We start from the raw sequence: 24370 nt of genomic DNA, 5'->3' as shown, positions 1-24370 counted from the left end.
ATCTAGGAGAGCGTGGAGGTGGGAAACTTTATTGTCAATGCTATGTATATTGAGATGTGCTATAAAGATTGAGTTTGAAGATCTAATAGGGGTTTGTGTACTAGAGAGGTTAGGGCTATGGAGTTCAGTGGTAGGAGTATTCTGTGAGCCAGGGTTTGGATGAATGTCTCCATCAAGTAAGGAGTGGAGTTGTATTCTACATATAGGATTTAGAAGCTTGCAATATTGGTACAGAGATTTCCTAGCTTTTAGATTGTTATACCTGATGTGGGCCACTCTATGATACTTAGCTAGTAGGAAGCTGGGTTGGGATGTAATGTTAATGTGGTTATGGGAAATAACTAGTGTTGATATGGCAGTATGTTTGGAGGGGTAATGAAGTTGTGGTTGTATTGGATGTTCATAGGAGGTTAGCAGGTAGGCTAAAGTTAGAGGAGGTAAGAGTGAAACCAAGAGTAATAGCTTTATGTGTAATGGGGTAGGTAATGAAGGCATAGTGATGATTTAGTTTAAGGTCCTATGTGGGAGGTAATGAAATATTCTAAAGAGGTAGAGTAAGGTAACAAGAAGGGTTGGGAATATTAATGAGGGTGACTGTTTGATTGGCTAAAAGGAGATGGGGTGTGGTTTATAGGTATAAATGTAGGAGCACTGGGGGCGGGTGGGAATTGGGGGTAGGGTAGGGGGTGGAGTGAGCCCGAAGGGCAAACAGAGCAGGTAGAGCCAGTCATGGAGTGGAGTAGCTAGAAAGAACCAATCAGTTACACAGTGAGGTTGTACACTAAAAAAGCTTACAGTAGGTAAGTTGCACCCTCTGTGTCAACTTTGTTTGAAAAAATAATACCAAAATTGTGCTTCCACTTCAGCTTTTAAGTGGACAATGTAACTGTTATAGCAACCAATTTGCCTGTCTCTAGTACTGTGGTGGACTTTTAAGTGGTATAGTGTCAGTCCTCTATCTTTCTTTCTACATAGGTTTCCTTCCTATGTCTATTATGTGGAGATACTGCTCAGTTTTAATGTTTGAAATGGGTTGGCTGGAATTGGCCTAACAAGCAGAGTTGGAACCCGCAGCTGAGGTTTGCATGTAACAAAAGTAATTATGCTCTAATTTCTCCACCTAGTGGCAAAGGTGGAGAATTGCAGTAGGTGTAGTTAAGCTAGTTTAAAGTAGGAATGTAAGATGGGAGGGGGGGGGGGAACGGCCTCAGGATAGGTCCGTGGGTGTGCTGACCCTTTACAAATATTGAGATGAATACACATAAGATAATAAAAAAAAAAATAAAATAATTACAGAACTGTAGGCTATCACCTACACTGTAAGGCTGAAAGAAAACACAAATAAGTAGTCCATGCCTGGGAATTCTGTTGGGATATTATTTTGTATTGCTATTTGCAGGTGGGGGGACAGCCCAACTATCCATACAAGGCTTTCAATTTGAAAAATGGGAAAATAAAAGTCTAGGTTAAGAATGATCAAAAGGGTCTTGGCAGAACAGAGAGGAGGCTAAGGGAGTAAAGTGCAGGTGAGAAGAAGAAGAGTGAGAGTGTGGGAAACATTTTAGTTTTATCAAAGTTAGTCCAATGTTATACTAAATAAAACCTAAGCAGTTTGCTAAAAAAACGAAACCAGGATAATCCCATGCAATTTCCCTTCTAGTGGTCTTACTGTTATTAAACATTCACTTACGAGAAAACAAAGCAGTAAAATCACATTGCCGTGAGACAGGTATTTACAGTACAGTAGTATTGAAAGAGCAGAGTTTAGCTATTTCTCTACATCTGCTGCTACGCTATGCAGGGCAAAAAATGCAGTCGTATAAAAAATTACAGTGTTCTGTACCTGTTAGCAATCACATTTATAAATTAGCTATTATGGTTTTATAAAGGTTTGCTTTGGCAGTCTACATTAAACCGTTCAGTAGCTTTCAAAGTAAGCAAGACAGCTATAATGGCTTCTTAAAGGTTTGCATAGCATTCTACTTTAAAACATTCACTTTTACACCAGCGGATCGGCGTTACCATAAAACCGGCATTTGCAGTACAATGGCGCTGATACAGCAGGTTATGTTGTGTGGTTCCAACTGCTGTAAATTATTTCAGGGCTAAAAATATTGCAGTCTTACATATTATCTAGCTATGTAGAAAAAACTGGACACAACCACCACGATGTAATGGACCAAAATGTTAATGAAACAATAAAATGAAATAAGTGCTTTCACATGCTACAAGGGCATGCTTCTTCAGATTTTAACAAAATCATTCTCAAACAACACTTAAAAACAGCAGAATAGCTGGATGGTTAACTAATTAACTAATTAACTAATTAGTTAGGCAGAGCTGACATCCAGCTCAACAATATTCTTAAAAGAACAAAACCTAACTAAAATGAACACTTGAAAGAAGTATAGGATAAGACAAATACACTTCAAAAAATCCATCAATATGTGAGAATACTAATAAAGCATGACTTCCAAAAATATATTAAAGAACCCTAATAATATACAAATCTTATCATAAATACTATTTGTGTCAACCATAACATAACTAAATAAATAAAACAAAATCTAAAATCAGTCTATCTAATACATCAAATGCATTGCCCTACTAAAATCCTTGATCAAATGGGTATATACATATACAAAACAAATACCCATCAAAAGAATATATACAGTAATAATAAAGCATATACAAAGAATAAAAAGAATAAAAATAAAAATAAAAACATATATATTCTACAGTATCTAATATATAATGATACCTAAAATAGTTAGAATGTAACCACAAGTATCTAATAATACCTAACCACGTGCTTCAAGTATTGGCTTAATACTTATATATTGATTGAGCCCTGGTTCTACGTGTGCTTCTTATGATGGGTATTTGTTTTGTATATGTATATACCCATTTGATCAAGGATTTTAGTAGGGCAATGCATTTGATGTATTAGATAGACTGATTTTAGATTTTGTTTTATTTAGTTATGTTATGGTTGACACAAATAGTATTTATGATAAGATTTGTATATTATTAGGGTTCTTTAATATATTTTTGGAAGTCATGCTTTATTAGTATTCTCACATATTGATGGATTTTTTGAAGTGTATTTGTCTTATCCTATACTTCTTTCAAGTGTTCATTTTAGTTAGGTTTTGTTCTTTTAAGAATATTGTTGAGCTGGATGTCAGCTCCACCTAACTAATTAGTTAATTAGTTGACCATCCAGCTATTCTGCTGTTTTTAAGCGTTGTTTGAGAATGATTTTGTTAAAATCTGAAGAAGCATGCCCTTGTAGCATGTGAAAACGCTTATTTCATTTTATTGTTTCATTAAAATTTTGGTCCATTACATCATGGTGGTTGTACCCAGTGTTTTCTACAGAGCATCCTTCTTTTTTGGGACGTATACCTTTGGATGGTAGTAGCATTCTGTTCTTTATATTATCTAGCTACTGTACTTTATAGGTCTGCATTAGTATTATACTTTTACAGTTTAAGCACTATATTCACAAACAAGTTCTTGGTTGTGTTAAGCAGGTTAAAAAGCTTAATGAATTAATTTATTGTCCTAATAGCTTTATTGGTGAAGTGGTTCTCATAAAATGGGAGGGAGTTGTGTTTTTAACCATTTTGATGAAGTCTTGGACAAAAATGTATTGAGAACTGTGTTCAGCGTTATTTTTACTGGATGTGCTATGATATTAAAGAAGTTTGTGGGTGAGCAGCAGCTATCAGAGTGCTTTTTTCTTTTGAATTGTGACTGTTTGGCACTTGGTCCATGGTCGTTGCTTTATTCTACTTTAAAACATGCACAGAAAAGCAACAATTCAGCGTTTCTGTGAAACAGACATTTACAGTACAATAGCTCTGATAAAGCAGGTTCTGTTGTGTAATCCCAACTACTCTTATCCTATATCAGGGCTCATTCATGCAATCTTACTAATTAACCAACAGCTATATGATGTAATATTTCTGTACATTAAGAGCATAATATTCCCATTAGTCTGGCAAGTTTCGTTGCAATAAAAACAATCTCTACTGTACATTTAAAGTGAAAGTTGCAACATTCAGCTGTGATACATCAATTGCGGACATCAGTTATTACATGCTACAACTGCAAGCCGCATTCTACATACACAACTCTAAAACCTAATGTGAAACAGTAGAAAAGTTTGTTATACAATGATTATTTTTTTAGTTTTCTTTTGTTTGGTCCTAGACCTTGTTTAGCAATGCGTTAACAAGACAGATGCATAGCAGTTTGAGTTTCATTAAAGTGCCTTAACAGATGCAAAATTAGCTAGCAATTCACACAATAAGGCAAAATAAATTAAAAAAAAACAGAAAATTAAGCAATTATGGACAGCACACCACACAGTTGTGTAGATAAATGTAAATATAAATTCCCTTTAGCTTCATGTAACATTTGATATTCAGGTATGAAATAAGATCTGAGATTTATCTTGTCAGCTCCATTAGCTTTAACTTCAGACTGTGCAGTACTGACAGGAAACCAAATGCATGCCATCCATATGGGACTGTATTTCAGCTAGGTTTCCATCGTCTGAGTCCAACTTACTGGTCACACCACTGTTTTGACACTTTATTTTTACCTTATTTGGCATTTTTCTGTCATCACTACTCCCTGCTGCTGGCCCTCTGATTCTGGCTTTGATCTCCTCATTCAAACTTCCCTTCTCTTCAACCACCTCTCCCAGATGTGTGAAGCTGTTAAGCAGTTCTACTATTTTCTCTTCTGTCTCAATTATCAGCTTCTTCTGATTCCCCCATTTGCTGCCATTACAACTGTCTTATCTGTACTCAGTTTCATCCCATGTGCCTTTAGTTTTGCATTCCATTCCCCTATCCTGTGCTGATGTTCTTGCTCAGAGTCTGCCTGCAATGTCATATCATATGCATACAGCAACTTTGTTGATCTGTCCCTTCTGACCTGTTTGCTAAAGTAGTCCTTTAACCAGTATGAACAGCAGTGGGCTCTGATCTGAACCCTGATGCACACCCACTCCCAATGGATACCCCTCTGTGAGACTAAAGTTGAGTCACTGGGTTCTTGTACATTGAATGCATTAATGCTACCTATGTTTCTGGGGCACTGAACCACTGCAGGACAAATCAGCTTTCTTGGGACCTTGTCATATGCTTTCTCTATGTATAGGAATTCCCAGTTGGAATCTATCCTCATCTCAAGATTTTTCTCAACTATGTGTCTCACTGCAAGTATCTAGCCGGCTATACTGCACCTTGATCTGAATCTGAACTGTTAATCTCCCATCTTACTTTCTACTACTCTGCATATTCATTTATCAATTACCCTGTCTAGAATGTTCATGCAGTGTGATGGGCATTTAATACCTCAGTACAGCCCACAGTAGTGGATGTCCCTTTTGTACTTGTACACTGGCGAAAGTATGCTTACTTTCCAGGTATTTGGGATATGCATTTTCCTGCGTTCTGCTATGAGTACCCTTAGGAGCCATTTTTCACCTGACTAATCCAACATCTTGATCATATCTGCTGTGACTTCATCTGAGCCTGCTGCTTTCCTTGACTTTATTTTCTTTAATGCTGTTCTTACTTCTTCTAGGGTGGGTTCCTTGTCTTCTTTCATACTAGACTCTCTCTGGGCCAGTACAGCTTCTATGGGGTTTTCTTCATTCTGAAGCTGCTGTTAGAACTCCTTCCATCTGAAGATGTCCTGCGGACTGTTGAGCAGTTTTTTTGGCATCCCTTATGAAGGGTGTCTAACTATTGTCTTGATTTTCCTGTCTCTGTCTTGCAACCTGATATAATTTCTTTGAACCATGTGCTGAGTCACTTTCCAGAAGCTGGGAGAGTGCCTCTGATGCATTGTTCTTTGCTATTGCAGCTCCTGTCTTAGCCTCTTTGTTGTTCAACCAGCAGTCCTTCTTAGCCTGGTCCATCTTTTCTATTTCCCACTTCTTCCTGCAATCTTTTTTTTTCTTCTTCTGATCACTTCCTGGACTTGTGCAATCCAGCTTTCCTTCTGTACCTTATTTGCATACTTGGCTTGGCCACATATTTGTTCTATAGTCCTAACACATGCTGTTTTGAATGCACATAGCCTTCAAACAATAAAACCTGAAGAATTAAATACCTGGAGTTCTGCCTTAAGTCCAGATAGGAACAAATTGAGACAGAGAAAAGATTAACTGATGAAAACTTTAGAATTTGCACTGCAATATAATATCTGAGGTGCTGAGTTTGACTGAAACGGATTAACATGATTTGGGCTCAGTTTTGCCTTTGCCTGTGTTAAAATCAGTTTGAGAAAAGATAGTGTATTATAAATACTGAATACTTACAGTCATATTTTAATTCAAAAAAGGCATTTTGATTTGAGCTCTCCCAGTCAGCAGTACCGGTATTTAAAAATATGCCTGATTGAGAACTTTGCCCCTGATTATTTTTGGCTCTGCCCTGGTTTCTGGACTTAAGAAGGTGAGAGATGTGATTGGCTGTGCTTGCGCCTGAGACAGACATTCTTTAGTTTCATTGGTTTGTAGTTATAAAATGTTAACAAAATAGAGATGAGTGACTGAAAATGCACTCAGACAGAAATGCATTAACTAGGGATTTGTTTCTATCAGTTTTTATGTTGTACAAGAATGAGTGTTGTACCTTGTTGAAGCAATGTTATTAGTGAGCTGACTACATTTGTGAACACTGGCAGTGGTTAAAATCTGTGTCTCATACAAAATTTGGGGTTCAGTACCAATATCCCGGTCATTGCATGGGTGCAGTTTGTCTGCTGTTCTTATGTCTGCATATTTTCTTCTGGCAGTTAGCACAGAACATTAAGGGCATGAATTGTTAACAAGCTGCTTCATGTGATCCAGGATTCAAGTCCCTCAGTCCCTATATGCCTCCTGTGTGACTATGAGCAAATCAATTAATTAGACAGTGTTCTAAGGTACTTGGGAAAATTGAGCTAGGCTTTTCAATGGTCACCTGGACTGCTTGCCTATTAACTGCTTACAAACCTTTGATTTCTATAGAGGGAGTGCTGTTTGAAGTTGGTAGTCTATGATTTCTATAGTTTAGGATGGTCCTGTTTCCATCTTTTTCAGTTGGCAATGATTACCATTCAGTCTGGAACATCACCAGCTGCATAGTTCTCTCTATATATGAATGGCTGACTTACACACAATGGGTAAGACATTGTGTCAATGAGGATTTGTGGTAGCATGCATGGTGTGATTGTGGTTTAGTGTAGATAGGTGCTTGCTTGTGGTCAACGGTATAAGTTGTGTTTCTGCTTTGACTGATAGGGAACATTTTGTTGCAAAAGTTTTATGCTGACTTCCAGTTAGAGTGGTGTGCTTACTATGAATGACTTAGGATGTTAATGTTATGTGAACCAAAACCAACACACCAAACAGCATCTGCCACACAAGTGGAGGTCTGGAAGTGAGCTATGGTGTCTGTGATATCTAGCATGACTATATGAGTGGATCTTTGTGGGACTGGCTACCTTGATGTGTGAACATCTGTGGGTGTGTGCTTTCATTTGGAAGGACAGCACAACATGGGCGATGGGGGGAAGCAGTACTTCATCTCAGAGAACAAACTGAAAAAACTGGCTATACCCCTGACTCAGGGCTTTACTAGTGATTCTATTAAACTGTCAGAGCTGTACATTGAGGGACTTACTTTGAATGGTTTGGTGACTACATTCTATTAGAATGTGTTGTGCAGGATAAATAACATTGGTTTGTAGGAATGATGGTGTGAGTAGACATCTATGTGACTAGCTTCCTTATTGTGGTAACGAGTTTTGTTCCAGGCTTCTAAGAATCAGTACGGCTGGTTCTGTGGCAGGGAATTACACTTCTACTATATTCTGGAAGTAGGCATTTTTTGCTGAATTCCTAACTAATCTTGTATTGGTTCTTTTGTTTTCTCTGCAGGGATTAACTGTCTGAACACCACTCTGCAGAGAACCGTGCAGTGATGCTGACTCTTCCATTGTGAAATTCTCTATAAATGAGCTAGTCATTCTCACACTCATTGAGATACTATAGCTATACTCACTCACTGTCTATTAATTAGATTCATGCCAGGTCCTCTCTCAGATAACTGGGGACTGTTCTTATTCATCTTATCTTTATTCTTTTTTCCTGTCTTACACTTCAGATATGATTTTAAATTAATACTTAAACCACATTCTTGTAACATTCCCTTTTATACAGATACTTACCATATATATTAATAAACACCCAGTCCACATTCCTGTAAAAATCAGGCGTATATTATTTCCATTGAACTGCTAAATACTTAGACATTGTCTTAAAATCAAACAATATTGCATTCCATTACCGTATTCTTGGACTAAAATGAAAGGTCATCCCATTTGTTCGCCATCAGTTGCCACTCTCAAAGTACATGGTTTACTCAGGCAGTGTAACAATTGCCTGATGCTCACAGACAATTATTTTTTAGCTCATGGCTATCTACATTTGAGATGCTTTTACTTAACCAAATTGGTGGCCTTCTTCTCTAAACAAAGACAGCCTGTGAGCAGCACACACCACCACTACATTCCACACAAATACACAGTAAAGTATCATATGCTGATACCATTACAAAGTCCTTGCCTAGTACACTAAGACCTAGTGAATCTTGGATGCAGCATAAGTCAAACAGTGCAACATTTACTAGCATACACACAGTAAAGGGTCATCAGGTAATTAACCACTGCAATACTAGTACACCTAGACACCCTTCAAACAAAACTGTACTAGTGATTGGTGCCTCCATTGTCAGACAGACTTACTTGACTCTCACAAGGCTGGACAAAGAAATGATGATAGTAAGTTGCCTTTCAGGACCAAAATCTCAGACATATTAAGGTCCCTAAATACCCTTAAGCCAAAAAGTATGATTTATGACATGATAGTGGTAATTGCAGGTATATACTGCTGTGGTGGTGCTGCGGTAGCGTAGTCGCCTCACAGTTAGACGTTGCCAGTTCGATTCTCAGTTAGAGCATCTTCTGTGTGGTGACATGCATGAACGGGTGTTCCTTCGTTGAAGGTTGTGCGCTAGGCCCGGCAAGCCAGCACGTAAAACTCTACTGCCAATCATTAGTGGACCGGAGTTCCGCTGTGGGGACCCCTAATCAGGAAAAGCCGAAAGACACAAAGTGGTAATTGCAGGTGTGAATGACCTGGAACATTAAACCCTATGGAACATGTAGGGAGACATGATAGAGCTCTCTGTGCATGTTATAAAATGCCAAAAGGCCCTGGTTTTAAGATGAATCATTCTTCTCCTTGAATGATATTGAAATACAGTGGAAAAGATGATTGGCTTTAGCAACTGGCTGCATGGCTGATGTCATTCTAGAGGGATCCAATATGGGTGTCAGCCTTTGCTGCCCCTATAGTGGCTTTTTAGGTGGACTGTAGGACTGAATTTCCCAACCAAAAGAAGAACCATACCAAACACTGGACCACATCAAGGTGTCTCTGCTCAGTGCCAAGAATCTAAATAACCAGTTGTCAGATCGTGAAGCCCTACTGCATCTGGAGCAGATACATGTGTGCATCATTAGACAAACTTTGTTTAAAAATATAGAAAGCACTCCCTCCATAACCCAGTTTTGCTTCTACCATGACTTTTGGCCAAATGATAACTGTAGTATATATATATATATATATATATATATATATATATATTTCTTAAAGACCACATCATTTCTAGGCAGATCCCTCGAGACCCAAAAGGTGAACTGATCCAAATCACAGCAAATAGGAGCAACTATTAGGTCACAGCATGTTGCAGCCTCTCCACCCTAGAAAACCATGTTACGTTCCTAAATGCAGTGGATGAACTTCAAATTAACAGGAATTCCATTATCCTAGGAGGCTTTAACTACTGAACTGGATACCTATACCTCAATTGTATGCTACATCTGAAAATTCTTTGATTTTACAAATAAAAAATAAATGGACTAAATTTTCAAGAACACACTGGAGGACAAACTGTTCCTGACCTAATTCTTACCAACATGGCATCAATATCTACTATGTTCCTGGTCCGCCCTTCATCATTTGAATCCATTCCCAAACTGGTAACATTTTCATTCAAAATCTCCAAATAGTCAGATACAAATATCACAAAGTTCAGTGACTACAAATTTATAAACCTTCTATAGTGCTATGATGAAGCACCTAAATTTATCTGTATTCCCAAGGTGAAAAAAAAATGATGAACTTTCCAAGGTGCAACACAAAAATGGAAAATAACAGCACCTACAAACCATAAAAAGAAATTTAATAGCTTAAGCAGTTTCGTCTATAGTATAACTGACTTCCTCAGAACACCACGTTGAACAAATAAAAGTCATTTTATAACTTTTATGTACTCTATTGGCTGACAAAAAGCTTCTTTCAACAAATAGATAAAATGTAGACAAAAACTTCCCTTGTGGTAATTGTAAAGCATGTAGATATATTTATAAAAGTAATTATATCTTGTTAGTGTTCATCAATCAACTATCACCATGATCGCAAACATTTGGGGTGGATACTGGTCCCTAACATCTAAATTGAATAAAACCTCAGTTTGGAGTTCTTCCAACATTCCATATCAACGCAGTCTCACGGTTTTCATTTGGCACATACAAATCACACAACTGTAAATTTATAAAACAAAACATTCTCATTTATGAATACAATTTCCAGCACCAATAGATAGAATAAAATATTACAAGAAGTAAAATAAATCTTGACACCTGCATAAGTGATTTGACATTATGTGCCATGGAATCAGCTGCTCACTGCTTAGGTATATGAAGTTGTACTCTGCCTATGAACTTCTGACCATAACAGGGAACAGGCAGACACAAGAATACATTTAACATAATATGTTAAATAACTCTGTTCTACTTATGCAAAATTTTTCTGCAGTCTTAGCATAAAATAATCTCAGAACTCACAATTCGCAAGTAGATGTTACTTTTAGTGAGCACCTTAACTTTATAAACTGGAGGTGGTTATTGCATTTAAGCACACTTTTAAAACAACACAAGCTTTACTGATAGCATGCACTTAGATATAACTGTGTATAAACTGGTATTTAAATATAGTTTTAATTATATGCCAGAATGCAACATTGTAATAACTTGTACTGCATTCAAAGTCATTGAACAATTATCTATCAGACTTTGCTACATGATAGACATTTAGGTGCAACACACAGGGAAATGAATGTAAAACAAAAGTGCTGAAAATAAAAATGCTTACCTGTGAATTTCAGGGGGTTCCCTTTTAATTTTTGCACTGGATTCCATCACTTCCTTTGCTACTCGGCCGCTAAAAGCAACATAAACCATATTAAAAAAAAAGCTATATATATATATATATATATATATATATGTATATATATATATATATATATATATATATATATATATATATATATATATATATATATATATATATATATATATATATATATATATATATATATATATATATATATACATACACACACACATTACACATTGAAATGTACAAAAACTCACACTTCTCACCAGCACTAATTGATATTAGGACCCCATCTGACATTATAAAAACTTCCTATCTGTATGAAACCTCACGTTCTGCTCAATAATAAACTGCAGAACAGTTTTTGAAGAAAGCTATAATATAAGGTATAGTGACAAAATCAGGATGGCTGAGGAGGAAGCAGTGAAGAAAATGAGAGAACATCATGGGTTTTACCTTGCTTAATAACTCTTCATCACTAGAGAATGTCATAGGTCAAGTGAAGAAGACTAGGCTCCTCGATATGGTGGCAGGGGTGGAGCCCTACCTTCCCTGGAAAAGAATGCCTTCACTTCTGGTTCAAGGTTTTTCCATCTTACTTGAACCATGATTGGAGAATCAGATTGCAGCTAAGTAGATTAGGTTTTTGCAAAGAACTCACAGGTAGGTGATACTTTAAGTCTATGTCTAGGTGATACCTTCCCATTAAATTCAAACATGCTAATGTAATTTATTTGCATTTATTTTTACTTTTCAGATTTCCCTTTTTCTCACCCATTTCTTTTCAAGATTTCAAACTGTGTAATGTTCATCCTAATGGTTCTTGCTAACATTTGCCAAGGGTCTGCCTAGTTTAAAAAATATAACCAATAGCTTGATGAATAAATTAATATGCAAACAAGCACACAGATAGATGTAACTTGCACATCAATGCACACACACAAACAAATGTACATGAATTTAAACATATGAATAAGTTAGGTTGCTTTCTGTGCCATCTGAAATTGAAATACTTTTTCAGAAGTGTAGTTGAATCAATGAATAATTGTGTTTACAAACTGGAGTCTTAAGGCACTGGGAAAGCATCCATTTATACTGCTGGTGACCCAAGTCTGAGTATTGATTCATACCCGACAGGTGATCAGAGAGGGGAAGGGCTGAGTAATTGAAGGGCTGCCCGCTTTCTCCAGGGGAGGGGAAGTGGAATGAGGTTTATCTCTACCAAAGGATCACTCTTTGTTGGAAACCAAGGTCTAACACTGGTCAAAAAAGTGTGTGAGGGAGGTTAGCAAATACCAAAATATTTAAGTTGTAGGCCAGCATATGCAGGGTGCTGCATTGTAAAACCCTGTGCATCCATGCAAATGGGAGGAGTGTTAAGCATAAAGGGAATAATAATATGACCTGGATAACTACTCACTCTCCCGGTTGTTGCTCATGTATTGCCATGATATAATTCAGACTCCTATTCATTAGGGGTAATCCCACTCCACTGAATTTCAAGAGGGTTATGCAAATAGTTTGGGGCATAAACGTACAATTAAACACAGTATCAGTATTATGTTATCAAGCATAAGATGAGAAGGCCTAAAATGCATGTTTCTAATGCAATTTTGATTAACAAGTTGGGGTTAGCTTATTCTTTTTGTGAAGACTTAAATTGGTTCTCTAGAAATATATTCAGTAACCTCTACTTACTGTAATTATTTACCTGTATCGGAACCGGCTTCCTTTAAAAAAGAGATTGCTGCTGGAAACTGTCCGAACTTGGCTGGATTTTTCAAGCCTGAAAAACAAACGAAGCATGAGGCAAAAATCAGATGGCTGTGCAACTGTGACTGTATTATTTTCATACTTTTATTTTTAAGCATTTTTTGTAAGGAATTGTGTATTCTCATTCTCAGGCAAGGATCATATAGCATCACAATGCTCACCCAGGTGTAGATTAAAAAAACGAAATACTGAAGTGTGTAAATGAAATGCTTTAAAACACAGCCCAACATTACATTTACAACTGTGCTAGCAAAATGTTAATCAGGGTAGATGCTTCTGTCAAACAGAGCGATTGAGCAGGCAGCTGTTTTAAGAGAATTATATATGATAATTCGACACAGAATCTTGGATTTTGATGACATATAGGGACCATCTGTCCTTCCTTCTTTGCTTATTTCAGTAGCTGATTAGTAACCTGAACATCTTAGTTAATGCTTAGCATGTTTTTTTCTTATATCCTACAATAACTTCTGTACACCTGTTACACTCATTTTTTTAATTCCTTCACTATTTTTGACCCTAAAACTTTCTCAGAGATCTATCCATTATTTTATATGCAAAATATGTTGTCTGGTAGTACCCTGTCATACCTGTCTTCCGATGGAGTCCCTGAGATATATATAATCCGGCTTTTCATGAGAACAATATCTGAAAGATCCTCCCCCCTTGGATTTAAAGATTTTGCATAATTTTTGTTGCAGTTCCCTGAAAAGCCTCTAGCTTGTCTAGATCTTTAATGGATCCCAGGAAATGAAGGTAGTACTTAAGATAAGGATGTCACAGCCTCTCTGCACAGAGAGTATGAAGACACCTTTTTTCTATTGCCTGTACCTCTACATTTGTATTGCAGCATTCTACCTCTGTCTATACTGTATCACATAGTCATTGCTGACCTTTATGTCATTTGGTGTACACCCATGTGACTTACCTGTATTGCTTTCTTACTGTTTCTCCCCTGAAACATAATACATTTCTTGTTTTTTCCCCTTAGGTGTACTAATTGCAAAAAAAAAAAAAAAAAAAAAAAAAAAAAGATTAAAACTCAGAAAGAAACCGGGCTATGACAGTACAATATACTGATATATTTGCATGACAGTGCTTTTTCTAGTGTTTAAAACAACTGCAAAGAGAGTGATACAGGTATAATCATTACAAAGTTTAAGGAGGATGTTTTGATATGGAAATCTCTACTTCGGATTAATGGTGATTATACGTGTACCTCAATGGCAAGAGATGTTGAAAGTAAGGTAATCGAGTGTGTCTTCTTGTATTACAGGAAGGAAAAGAAGTGCTACATTATTAAATAATGCAGACATATTATGAATGCCGTGAGGAAATGCAGATAGAAGGGATTGCTTGGCAGAGCTGTTAAGGAGAGCAACACAATGGCACAGCACATCAGTTAGTGTCATTGCCTCTCACTGTTTAGTTCTCCAGTTAGGAGCTCAACCGGGGGTGCTTTCTGTATGGAGTCTGCACGGCCTCTCTGTGTCCATGCAAATTGGTGCTCCAGTGTACTCTGGTCCCCCCATATCGTTGTCCTCCTTTATTTCTTTATTTTATTTTTGCAGAGGGCAAGCCCCTTTGCATCCTGAGTGGATACAGCAAAATCTTCTCTCTCTCTTTAGATATATATATATAACTCTTGAGATTGCCATCCCTTGGAGTAAAGGGAATATTTTGAGAAATGGTATATGCAAATCCATTTTTTCACCAGTGTGTGTGTGTGTGTGTGTGTGTGTGTGTGTGTGTGTGTGTGTGTGTGTGTGTGTGTGTGTACACATCACTGCTATGCTGTCTAGGATAGATGCCTTTGTCCTGTACCTACTGAGTGACTAAGTGCTGGAATAGGCTCCATGACCCTGACTGGATAGGGTTAGCAAACGCAGAATATGTGTATTAATAAATGAACTTTTTAAGGAATCAGGAACAATTTAAAAAAGTAAATTATGCAGTTTGAAAGCCTATACTGTCAGTATGAATACAAAACCTTGACAATATGACAAAAAGGGAGGCCATTGCATAGAGAATGGAAACAAGTAGCAGAACATATGTTTGTGAAGGACATTAACAAGTTTGTAACAAAAACAACAAAGAGCAAATAGACATTTGCAAACAATGTTCAGTATCATAATAACACATTTTTTAGCTTTTTTAAGGAAACTAGGAATGGTGAGAAAGTTGGACATATGATGACTGTCATAAATGTAACTATGTATAAACACTAAAATAATATGGAGGAATTAAAAAAATGTTTGCAAACATGTTAAAAACCACATGTAACAACTCATCACTTACACACTTGAAACTGTCAGAGGAGATATATATGTCACCTGTCAAGAACTTATCATGAACCCTTATTCAGCTATGACCCATCCCACAAAAGCAAGGATAAAAGCTGAGGCACTGAAGTATTCAACCTATAGATAATAATAGACTTATTGAAAAACTTTTGGGGGACTTGACGTCAACAAATCATCATCAGTGAACAAAAACAGGAATAAGGAACTACAGGAACTCAGAAAATTCATTGAGGACTGATTGAAATTATGGATTATTATATACATGAGGTCCTAACAGAGAAAAAGACAGTTGTTGCAGTAACAGTTGAAAATAAGTGAGGCAAATCATATTTAACTTGAGATTATAGTTCTATTGTTTTATGAAAATGCGCATCAAAAGTCATGAAGAAATGTGTAAGAACTTGGATAAATAAGCATCTTTAAAAAATATATTCTTTCTGCTATGAGTGGCCAGTCTTTGAAGACAGTATACTTAATGCAGTAGAGTAGGGAATGCAGGTTGATCTCAGTTTCAGTAAATATTTTGGTAGGCTATGGCATCAGATACTAGTCAGTAAAAGTTGCAAATTAAATATAAGCCAGTGTGGCTAGCTGGTAATCAAACAAAGTCTGAAAAATGACGTTGAGAAAAGAAGAAAACAAAGGACCAATGACACTATGGTAGACGATAGTTGAATAGGTTTACTATCATATCCTTGAAAATGCTTTCATCGAATTACCATAATATCGATGGAAAATGTTGATTTCTGACACATCTAAAAGACAGAACATCGGAAATGACATACCGACCTTCCTGGTTCGACAAGTTCGACATAGCAGGAGGTAACGTCAGTCACCCATGCTATGCACATTAATGTACCATTACACTCAATGGTCAATGCCATGTTAATTGTACTATTTTGCAGGGGGGGCTATGCAAACTCCGAGATCCACAGTGAGGAAATGGGCTAATTCCACGTTCTTTACTGAACCGTGACCTCACTATACAATGTTGAACCCAAAATATAGACCTACACAGCCTGTTCACTGTAGTGTAGTCCATCATTTTTGGTTCGACATTATGCCAACTTGGAAACTACAAGTCAACCACATTCCAGTCAACCGATGCAGTTTCCAAGTTTTGATTGTAAACATTTGAATAATATGTATAATTATGAATCAACAGATCTTTCACATAAAATATGAAGACAATATAAAATGGTGGATATTCTTCCGAGATGTGATATCAGATAGCTGCATGCTATTGTGAACAATGCTAAGGGGTGGACTAGTTTTCAGCAACTGTCTCTGAACATGGACAGGATTAAGCCATCATGATTTGGTAATGTATGGCTACTGAAGAAATATACTACAGAAATTAGGAACATTTCAAATTTGAAATATACATTAACTTGTGGTTAACAGCTGAGAAAAGACTGTCCACTGAAACAAATATTTAAAGAGTTTGTAATTCTTTAAATGTTATTGTGGGTAGCACACTTAATTATGTAACATTTATGATTCCTGAAGTGATGCTGTCAATAAACAAGTCCTTAGTAAAACCAAAGCTACAGTACCCTGTAATCTTATGGACGTCTTATAATATTACTCAGGTACAAACAGTAAAAGACTACAAAGAAGGTTAACAATACAGATAAGCGGAGTAATAGACTTATCATACCATGAAAGGTTGATTTAGGATGGACATAGAAAGACCATCTCTGAATGTTAATACTGTGAAGATAATTGTTCAGAAGGATACTTCAATCTATTTGCAAAATTCCATTTTTAATTATATTTTCTATGGGGGCTTCATCACGTACACAAATTTGCAGGAGGAGATACTTGCATCCCCCCTTTTAAATATAGTCACCTCCAATGTCACTGCATCTTGAGGGAAGGGAAATGGGGACTTATTTTCATTTATTTTACTGGACCACTAAGGCCCCTTTTCAGCATGACCTTATTTCACAAAATAAAATTAGTAGAACAAACACAGTTGGAAGGAAAAGAGATAAACTTATAATGCTATAAAAATCAATGCACAAAGTTGACAATATAAAAAGCTATAATGCAAAATGACTCTCACTAAACCAGCTGTCTTGCAAAGTCTGAGCGATGTAAATTGCTTGCAATATTCATTAAAGTCAGGGAGTTTTGACACATTTGAGTTTGCACCTAGTTGCGTGTCCGGTTGGTTGGTTGGTATCCTTGCAGATTAATCTATAGTGGGAAGAGTTAGAGAAGAAGGGAATGTTAAGAAAATATAGTGACATATAGAGAAAAGGCAAGAAAACAAGTCAGTGTAATAACACAAAGGGATGATACGAAGAGGAGAAACAGCTGGAGTTGTGCAAAAGAGGCTACTTATAACTATTACAAACTGTGAAACAGCATAGAACAGAGATTTGGAGAGGTACAAAAACAGCAGTACAATCAGAAAAAGAAGAGCTGTAAACAGTTGTAAAGATGGCATGTGAGAATTATTTACAAGTATACACATTCATGGTGTAATTTGTATTTGTAGTGGAGTGTGATATAAGGATAACATATAGGCGAGATGTCTGAGTGTCATATGTTTATTAATGTAAATTATGTTATGGCCTCACAGCATGATCATCTGAATTGCTTCACTGAAGGAATGATTCAAACAATCAGTCACAATAAGCTGGGAGTTGCATATCTTGCTTTTATGAAACCTTTGTAATTTCCATGCCAGATGCTGGTAGGTCACATGATGTTCTGAGCCACATCCAGACCAAGGCATTGGTAGCATCTGGACATGTGATGGAAGAGATGCAGCTCCTTCTATACCTGAAGCAGAGTCCCCTTTGATCAGGAGGAAAGTCATTCAATTTGAGTAATACTGAGTACCCATTCTTGCCCCACCTTCTTATAACCACAGGAATTTAAACATAAAATGATTCCTGGAGCATCTTATTACTGGTACCACTGATGATGCTCAAATATAGAAGAATACCACCTTTTAGGGCATGGGAAAGTCACCAAGCGATGTACTTCAGCTCCATATATTCCTGGTAGGAAGCTAAAGGTGAACCTACTTCTGCTGTACTTGGAAGGGATCCCAGGTTATTTTATAAGTAATTACTGAAGACGTATGAATCATAGCTGCACATTGTTTTAAGTGCAGTAAAGCATTGTTGTATTGTAAGATTGTAAGGTATTTACATCCCACAGAATCTTCATTACATAAAAACAAATCTCTTCTTCTTCACTAAATGAATATGGATTCTGAATCTATGACGTAGCGAAAAAAAAAACGCTGATTCTGGTAGTGATTTTTTTTCTTTTTATTTGGAAAAATGCATATTGAGAACGCCATAAATATTTGTCAATCTTTTTATTTGATTGTCCTTCTAATGTTGTTCTAATCACATTCTGTCAGCCATTAATATAGACTACTTTTCTAATTTCATTAAGATATTGTTTGCTACACTTCTCAGAGACATGTAGACTCATGGGGTATCCCTGTTCTGCTTTCTAATGAACAAGACAGGCACCTGAGTAAACAGTATTTCCCTCCCCACCCATGGACGAAGGCACTGGAATCTTGCAATGGAATGATATGTTTTACATAAACAGGATATCAATAAAGTCATTACCAACTCAAATTTTACAGTGCTTAAAGAAAAAATATAGTTTATAAAACTGATATGCGAACACCTATGTTACTAAAAGTGAAAATGACAAAAAGAATACAGCTATAAGGAATTTTCTGGTGACAGCTGTGTTTACATGTGGAATTAAAAAAATGCTGTAGCTGCCCAGGAGTTTGGTTTGTGATGCAACAACTGGAACTGCTAGCATTCTTAAAGAAACATACCTGTAAATGTTCACTGACCTTGCAGTGTAAGGATCATTACAATTCATTCAATTATCTGCCATTTATAAAAATGTAGAAAAGCAGAAAAATGTTTAAAATCACTATACCAAAATATTAGTTACAAGTGCTCATTATATTAAATTCCATGACGGATGTCTGTATGTTGCCCGTGAAATGGATCACACTCAAGTTAGACAGGCTAGAGATTAATGCCACAGCTAATATAAACACCTTTAAAAGTTCTTTTTTTTTCAATGCTAGCAGCACATAATAACAGAAAATAAGCTCGTGACTACTCCTAGGGCTACATATAAATGCACAAATGCTGAGATGGAATTGCAATGTGTGATTCAGTTTTTCATGTTTGCAGATGATTTTTTGAGTCCCATTCTATCATTGTACTAGCCTGGCATCTCAGTACCCCAAATCCATGCCAGGTCTACCAGCTCATCTCCATACCCTCCTGGACTTACTTTGCAGTGTGCTGGATCCAGTTGTGGATCCTTAGGACATCCTGGGGGCTCAGCTGTTTCTGCATCCATCTGAGGGTTTTTCATGCATGTCCTGCCCACTCCCTTGTGGTGACATGGTTGCCCCTAGGGAGGGCATGCTATAGAGAAGTTGTGTCATATTGCCCTGCCTCCATGGCAGCTCAACCAGGTCCATACCCCTGTTTCTTCTTTGAAGCATGCCTCCTCCCAATGACATCCCCCAGCCTCCACCAGGGATCGTCACAGAAGATGACCACATCACTGCCCCCTACCCAGGATAGAGACATCCATCCTTCCTTGCAACTACATCAGTCACTTGAGCCACTAATCGATAAATGACAAAACAAGTAGAAGGGATAAGAGACATGTATTATTCTTTGAGACTGAAGATAATAGATTTGTACACCCTTACAGAAGGATGGAAGGAATTCATATTAATACCTACATTTTTTCAGGATGAATATTCAGTTGACTGGGGTTTAACAGTTAAAAATGTCTTGGGAGAAGAAGTAGATTACAGAGATCAGCCAATAAGAAAATTACAGGAATTGGGTAGTTTATACGAGTCAACCAGTTTGTAAAATGGCTTGATTGATATGCTTAAAGCACACAGATCCTTTCTGGTTTCTAAATAGCCTTAGATGATGGTTTGAGAATTTCTGAAGTATGTTGAACTCATATGTCATTTATCTGTAGAGAATGATTGAATCTATTGTACTGAATCTAAGTAAAATATGAGAATGTTATAGGTTCATAGATAAGTACTAGATTTGTTATAACAGCTAGAGATATAATTTGTTATGTCCTTGTGGGTCATTTTTAAGTCTGGCCAGTTTTCCTTATTATTCTTGAATAAACCTATCACATTTGGTTAGAGAATGGCCTTACCCATCCCGTGGTTGATAAATATATATTACCCCAATGAGAATAACTGGGATAATACCACAGAAAATATGAGAGGACCTATGCATGGGATAAAGCATTTATGACCTTCCTCTGTACATTACTAGTACAGTTGGCAGGCTGAGGGTAAATTTTATGTTTCCCATATATAGGTCCAAGTTGTGCTTGAATACATACAGGGATGAACTTTGTTTTATGTGGATGGGGAGTCTGTTCCAGAGCAGTGGTATCCTCTGTGAGATATACCTGTCCCTCCAAACCATTCTATATCTGTTATATCTCTTCTTTGTTGCAAAAGGACTGATTGTATACCTATTGTGAATACTCATTCACCAAGGCCACACCTGTAAATGGTCACTATTGACCAGTGTAGTATCCCAAAAAATAAACGTGAATGAATGAACGGATGGATGGATAGACAGACAGATAAAAAGACAGATAAATAAATAAAAATATATGCATTCAATCCACATCTTTCACAGCTACTCCGCAAACTAAGAAAACAGAAGCTACAAGGATGTGATTTAATATCAGCTTGTAATCTAATCTCTGCCATGGCTCTTTGGCATTGTGTTATTTTGATGTGAATATGATAAAAGATACAGACTGTCTTGATGTAAGGTACTTTGCTTTGGATAGTCACTGAAATATCATCATGGAAATAAGAATTCTGTGAAATATATCAAGCTCTGCAATATTTCTTCTCATATTCTACATTCAACATTACATCACTTTTTTAAAATTTTCTAAGATAAGACCCGAGCTCATTATGACAAACATTGCATGTGAAAGGCTGACATGGTGTGAACTGAAGTGTTACACTGAATATACTGTCATATAATCTTTAGATAGGAAACCACTGTCTGTGTTGTACAAATTATGCATGGCTTTGAAGATACAGAAAGTTCTTGTTGAAACCTTGCAGAAAAAATCAAGCTCATTATACAATTGATGGAATGAGTTTTAATGCATTGTCTATGACCTCATAAAGAATCTCTACTTCATAGCAGCATTTACTGTTTACAAGATATTTATGACTGATTTCTACTTATTTGTAACACAGTGGATTAGGGGAAGTTTAGGAATCTGAATATGTATTTAAGCTGCCATGGGCATGACATTCCACAGTTACCAGGTGTGGCTGAGATAAACAAAACATTCTCATACAACCAAAATGTTACTAAATATAGCATATTATGACTGCTGAATTTCAAAATTTATAAATGACTCCCTACTGAAATGCCACTCAAAATGCCGAGTATTGACATGCAGAAAAAAAAAGATTGAAAATGCACAAGAAAAGCGAATCTCGAACAGCTCTCTTCTCCTTTAAACTTATTTTTGCAGGGGGAAAGCATCCCCTTCATCCCCGATGCGAGTGTGAAGTCCCCTACTCTCCCAAACCTATATATACTAACTCTTAGATTGCCATACTGCTCAGAAAAGGAAATATTCCAAGAAATGGACATCTTGTACTTAGTATATGTAAGTCTGCTTTTTTTGGCCATTCAGTCTCTACATTAAAGGACTTGATATAATGGGTCCCAACATTTCAAATGATTACTTTTATAAGTGTTAACCTGTATTCTGCAGTCTTTCCAAAATGCATATGCTGTCATAGGAAGACCTCCAGACCTGCAGCAGTTATGTCTGCAGCAAACATCATTATAACAAATTACACTGTAACTACTGTAAATCCCAAGGTCAACAAATTTATCTCATTTTTTTACACAACAGAAATTTTATCAAAGAAATACCCCAAGGCAGACACTTGTCTTTTTGAAGAGAGCCTGGATATTTACTACTATCTGAGAATATGCCATAATAGTGCTTTATATAACAGAATAAATATTTATTTCTATTGGTAGTTGTACTTTATTCCCAGTATGATAGTTGTCTTACTACAGAGATATGTACAATGCTAAGACAATTTAGGTTGTAATTCATGCAGGTACCCAGTGTCCTTGATATACTGTAAGCTATCAATGAACAAATGCTGATACTGTTTTAACAGCTATGCCATCCAGGGAATATGCTAGCAAATTGTATTTCTAGAGTAGAAATAGATGCTTTCACTTCATAAAATTCAATTCTAAATCCCTTTTCCTGACTCAGACAATCAAACTATTTAAGATGTGGCATTATTTACTGCATATCAGTTTACTGTAGTACCCTTTTCAAGTTGTGTATGTTCTAAATATGTAAACAATGGGAAGGTCATGTATAAAGGAAAATGAAATAATATTTGCCCACAATACAAAGTCTAGGGAGGTGCCCCTAATTATACTCCACTAATTAGGAAATGCATTGTCACATGTTATCCTTAAGAATGCTTTAACAACTAGTCAACCGAGATGACAACAGTTTGCTGCCAAAGGACAAAATTCAGTAAGTTTGTACTTTTCTGCTTTCTGCCTTTTATTGTTATCTGCATTTAGTGCAGTCTGGCTTTTGTTGTTATCTGGATTTAGTGCAGTCTGGCTTTTGTTGTTATCTGGATTTAGTGCAGCCTGGCTTTTGTTGTTATCTGGATTTAGTGCAGTCTGACTTTTGTTATTATCTGGATTTCATGCAGTCTGGATTTTGTTATCTGCCTTTTATTGTTATCTAGATTTAGTGCTGTCTGTTTTTTGTTGTTATCTGGATTTAGTAAATTCTGGCTTTTGTTGTTATCTGGATTTAGTGCAGTCTGACTTTTATTGTTATCTGGATTTAGTGCAGTCTGGCTTTTATTGTTATCTGGATTTAGTCCAGCCTGGCTTTTGTTGTTGTCTGGATTTCGTTCAGTCTGGATTTTGTTAGTTACATTTTATTGTTATCTGGATTTAGTACAGTCTGGCTTTTGTCGTCATCTGGATTTAGTGCAGTTTCGCTTTTGTTGTTATCTGGCTTTTGTTATTATCTGGATTTAGTACATTCTGACTTTTGTTGTTATATGGATTTAGTGCACAGTCTGACTTTTGTTGTTATCTGGCTTTTGTTATTATCTGGATTTAATGCAGTCTGGCTTTTATTGTTATCTGGATTTAGTCCAGTCTGGCTTTTGTTGTTATCTGAATTTCGTGCAGTCCGGATTTTGTTGTTATCTGCCTTTTATTGTTATCTGGATATAGTACAGTCTGGATTTTGCTGTTATCTGGATTTAGTGCAGTCTGGCTTTTGTTGTTATCTGCCTTTTATTGTTATTAGTGCAGCCTGAATTTTGTTGTTATCTGAATTTAGTGCAGTTTGGCTTTTGTTGTTATCTGTTTTTTGTTGTTATCTGGATTTAGTGCAGTCTGGCTTTTATTGTTATCTGGATTTATATCTGGATTTTGTGCAGCCTAGATTTTGCTGTTATCTGCCTTTTATTGTTATCTGGATTTAGTGCAGTCTGGCATGTGTTGTTTTCTGGATTTAGTGCAGTTTGGCTTTTGTTGTTATTTGGCTTTTGTTGTTATCTGGATTTAGTGCAGTCGGGCTTTGTCATTATCTGCCTTTTGTCGTTATCTGGATTTTGTCCATTTATGGAATTGCTCATGCAGCAGTATCATATTGCACAAAACTATTAAACAAGCTGATTTAAGTGTTCTCTTGCTGGATAAAATATTACTTTGTCTCTATTTTGCTGAGATGTTAAAAAGCAGATTCAGATTACAGAAGGGATTCCATCCTGGTGTTTACATTATGCTATGTCTAGATTTTGCTTTGATGCCAGCATTAGGATGTATTTTAGTCGACGATGGCCAGTAACGGGGTTGTGATTTGTAAATTTCTTTAATTAACT

At 36.5% G+C, this 24370-nt stretch overlaps 1 protein-coding gene across 1 annotated transcript in view; it reads right to left on the bottom strand.

The window, feature by feature from the left end:
* The window catches only part of FRMD5 (FERM domain containing 5), a 1150824-nt gene that overhangs the window by 506453 nt on the left and 620001 nt on the right, over positions 1-24370 (bottom strand). Inside the window, exons 10-11 of the mRNA XM_044077712.1 lie at positions 13023-13097; positions 11288-11356 (exon numbers count right to left, since the gene is read on the bottom strand). Of these exons, the coding sequence (XP_043933647.1) occupies positions 11288-11356; positions 13023-13097 (144 nt within the window). The remainder of the gene's footprint in view (positions 1-11287; positions 11357-13022; positions 13098-24370) is intronic.

The sequence above is a fragment of the Protopterus annectens genome, chromosome 7.part0, assembly GCF_019279795.1.
Source record: "Protopterus annectens isolate FY-2018-M chromosome 7.part0, PAN1.0, whole genome shotgun sequence".
NCBI classification, from domain to species: Eukaryota; Metazoa; Chordata; order Ceratodontiformes; family Protopteridae; genus Protopterus; species Protopterus annectens.
The sequence above is the reverse complement of the archived record's forward strand: the minus strand, read 5'-3'. Positions and strand labels throughout refer to the sequence as shown.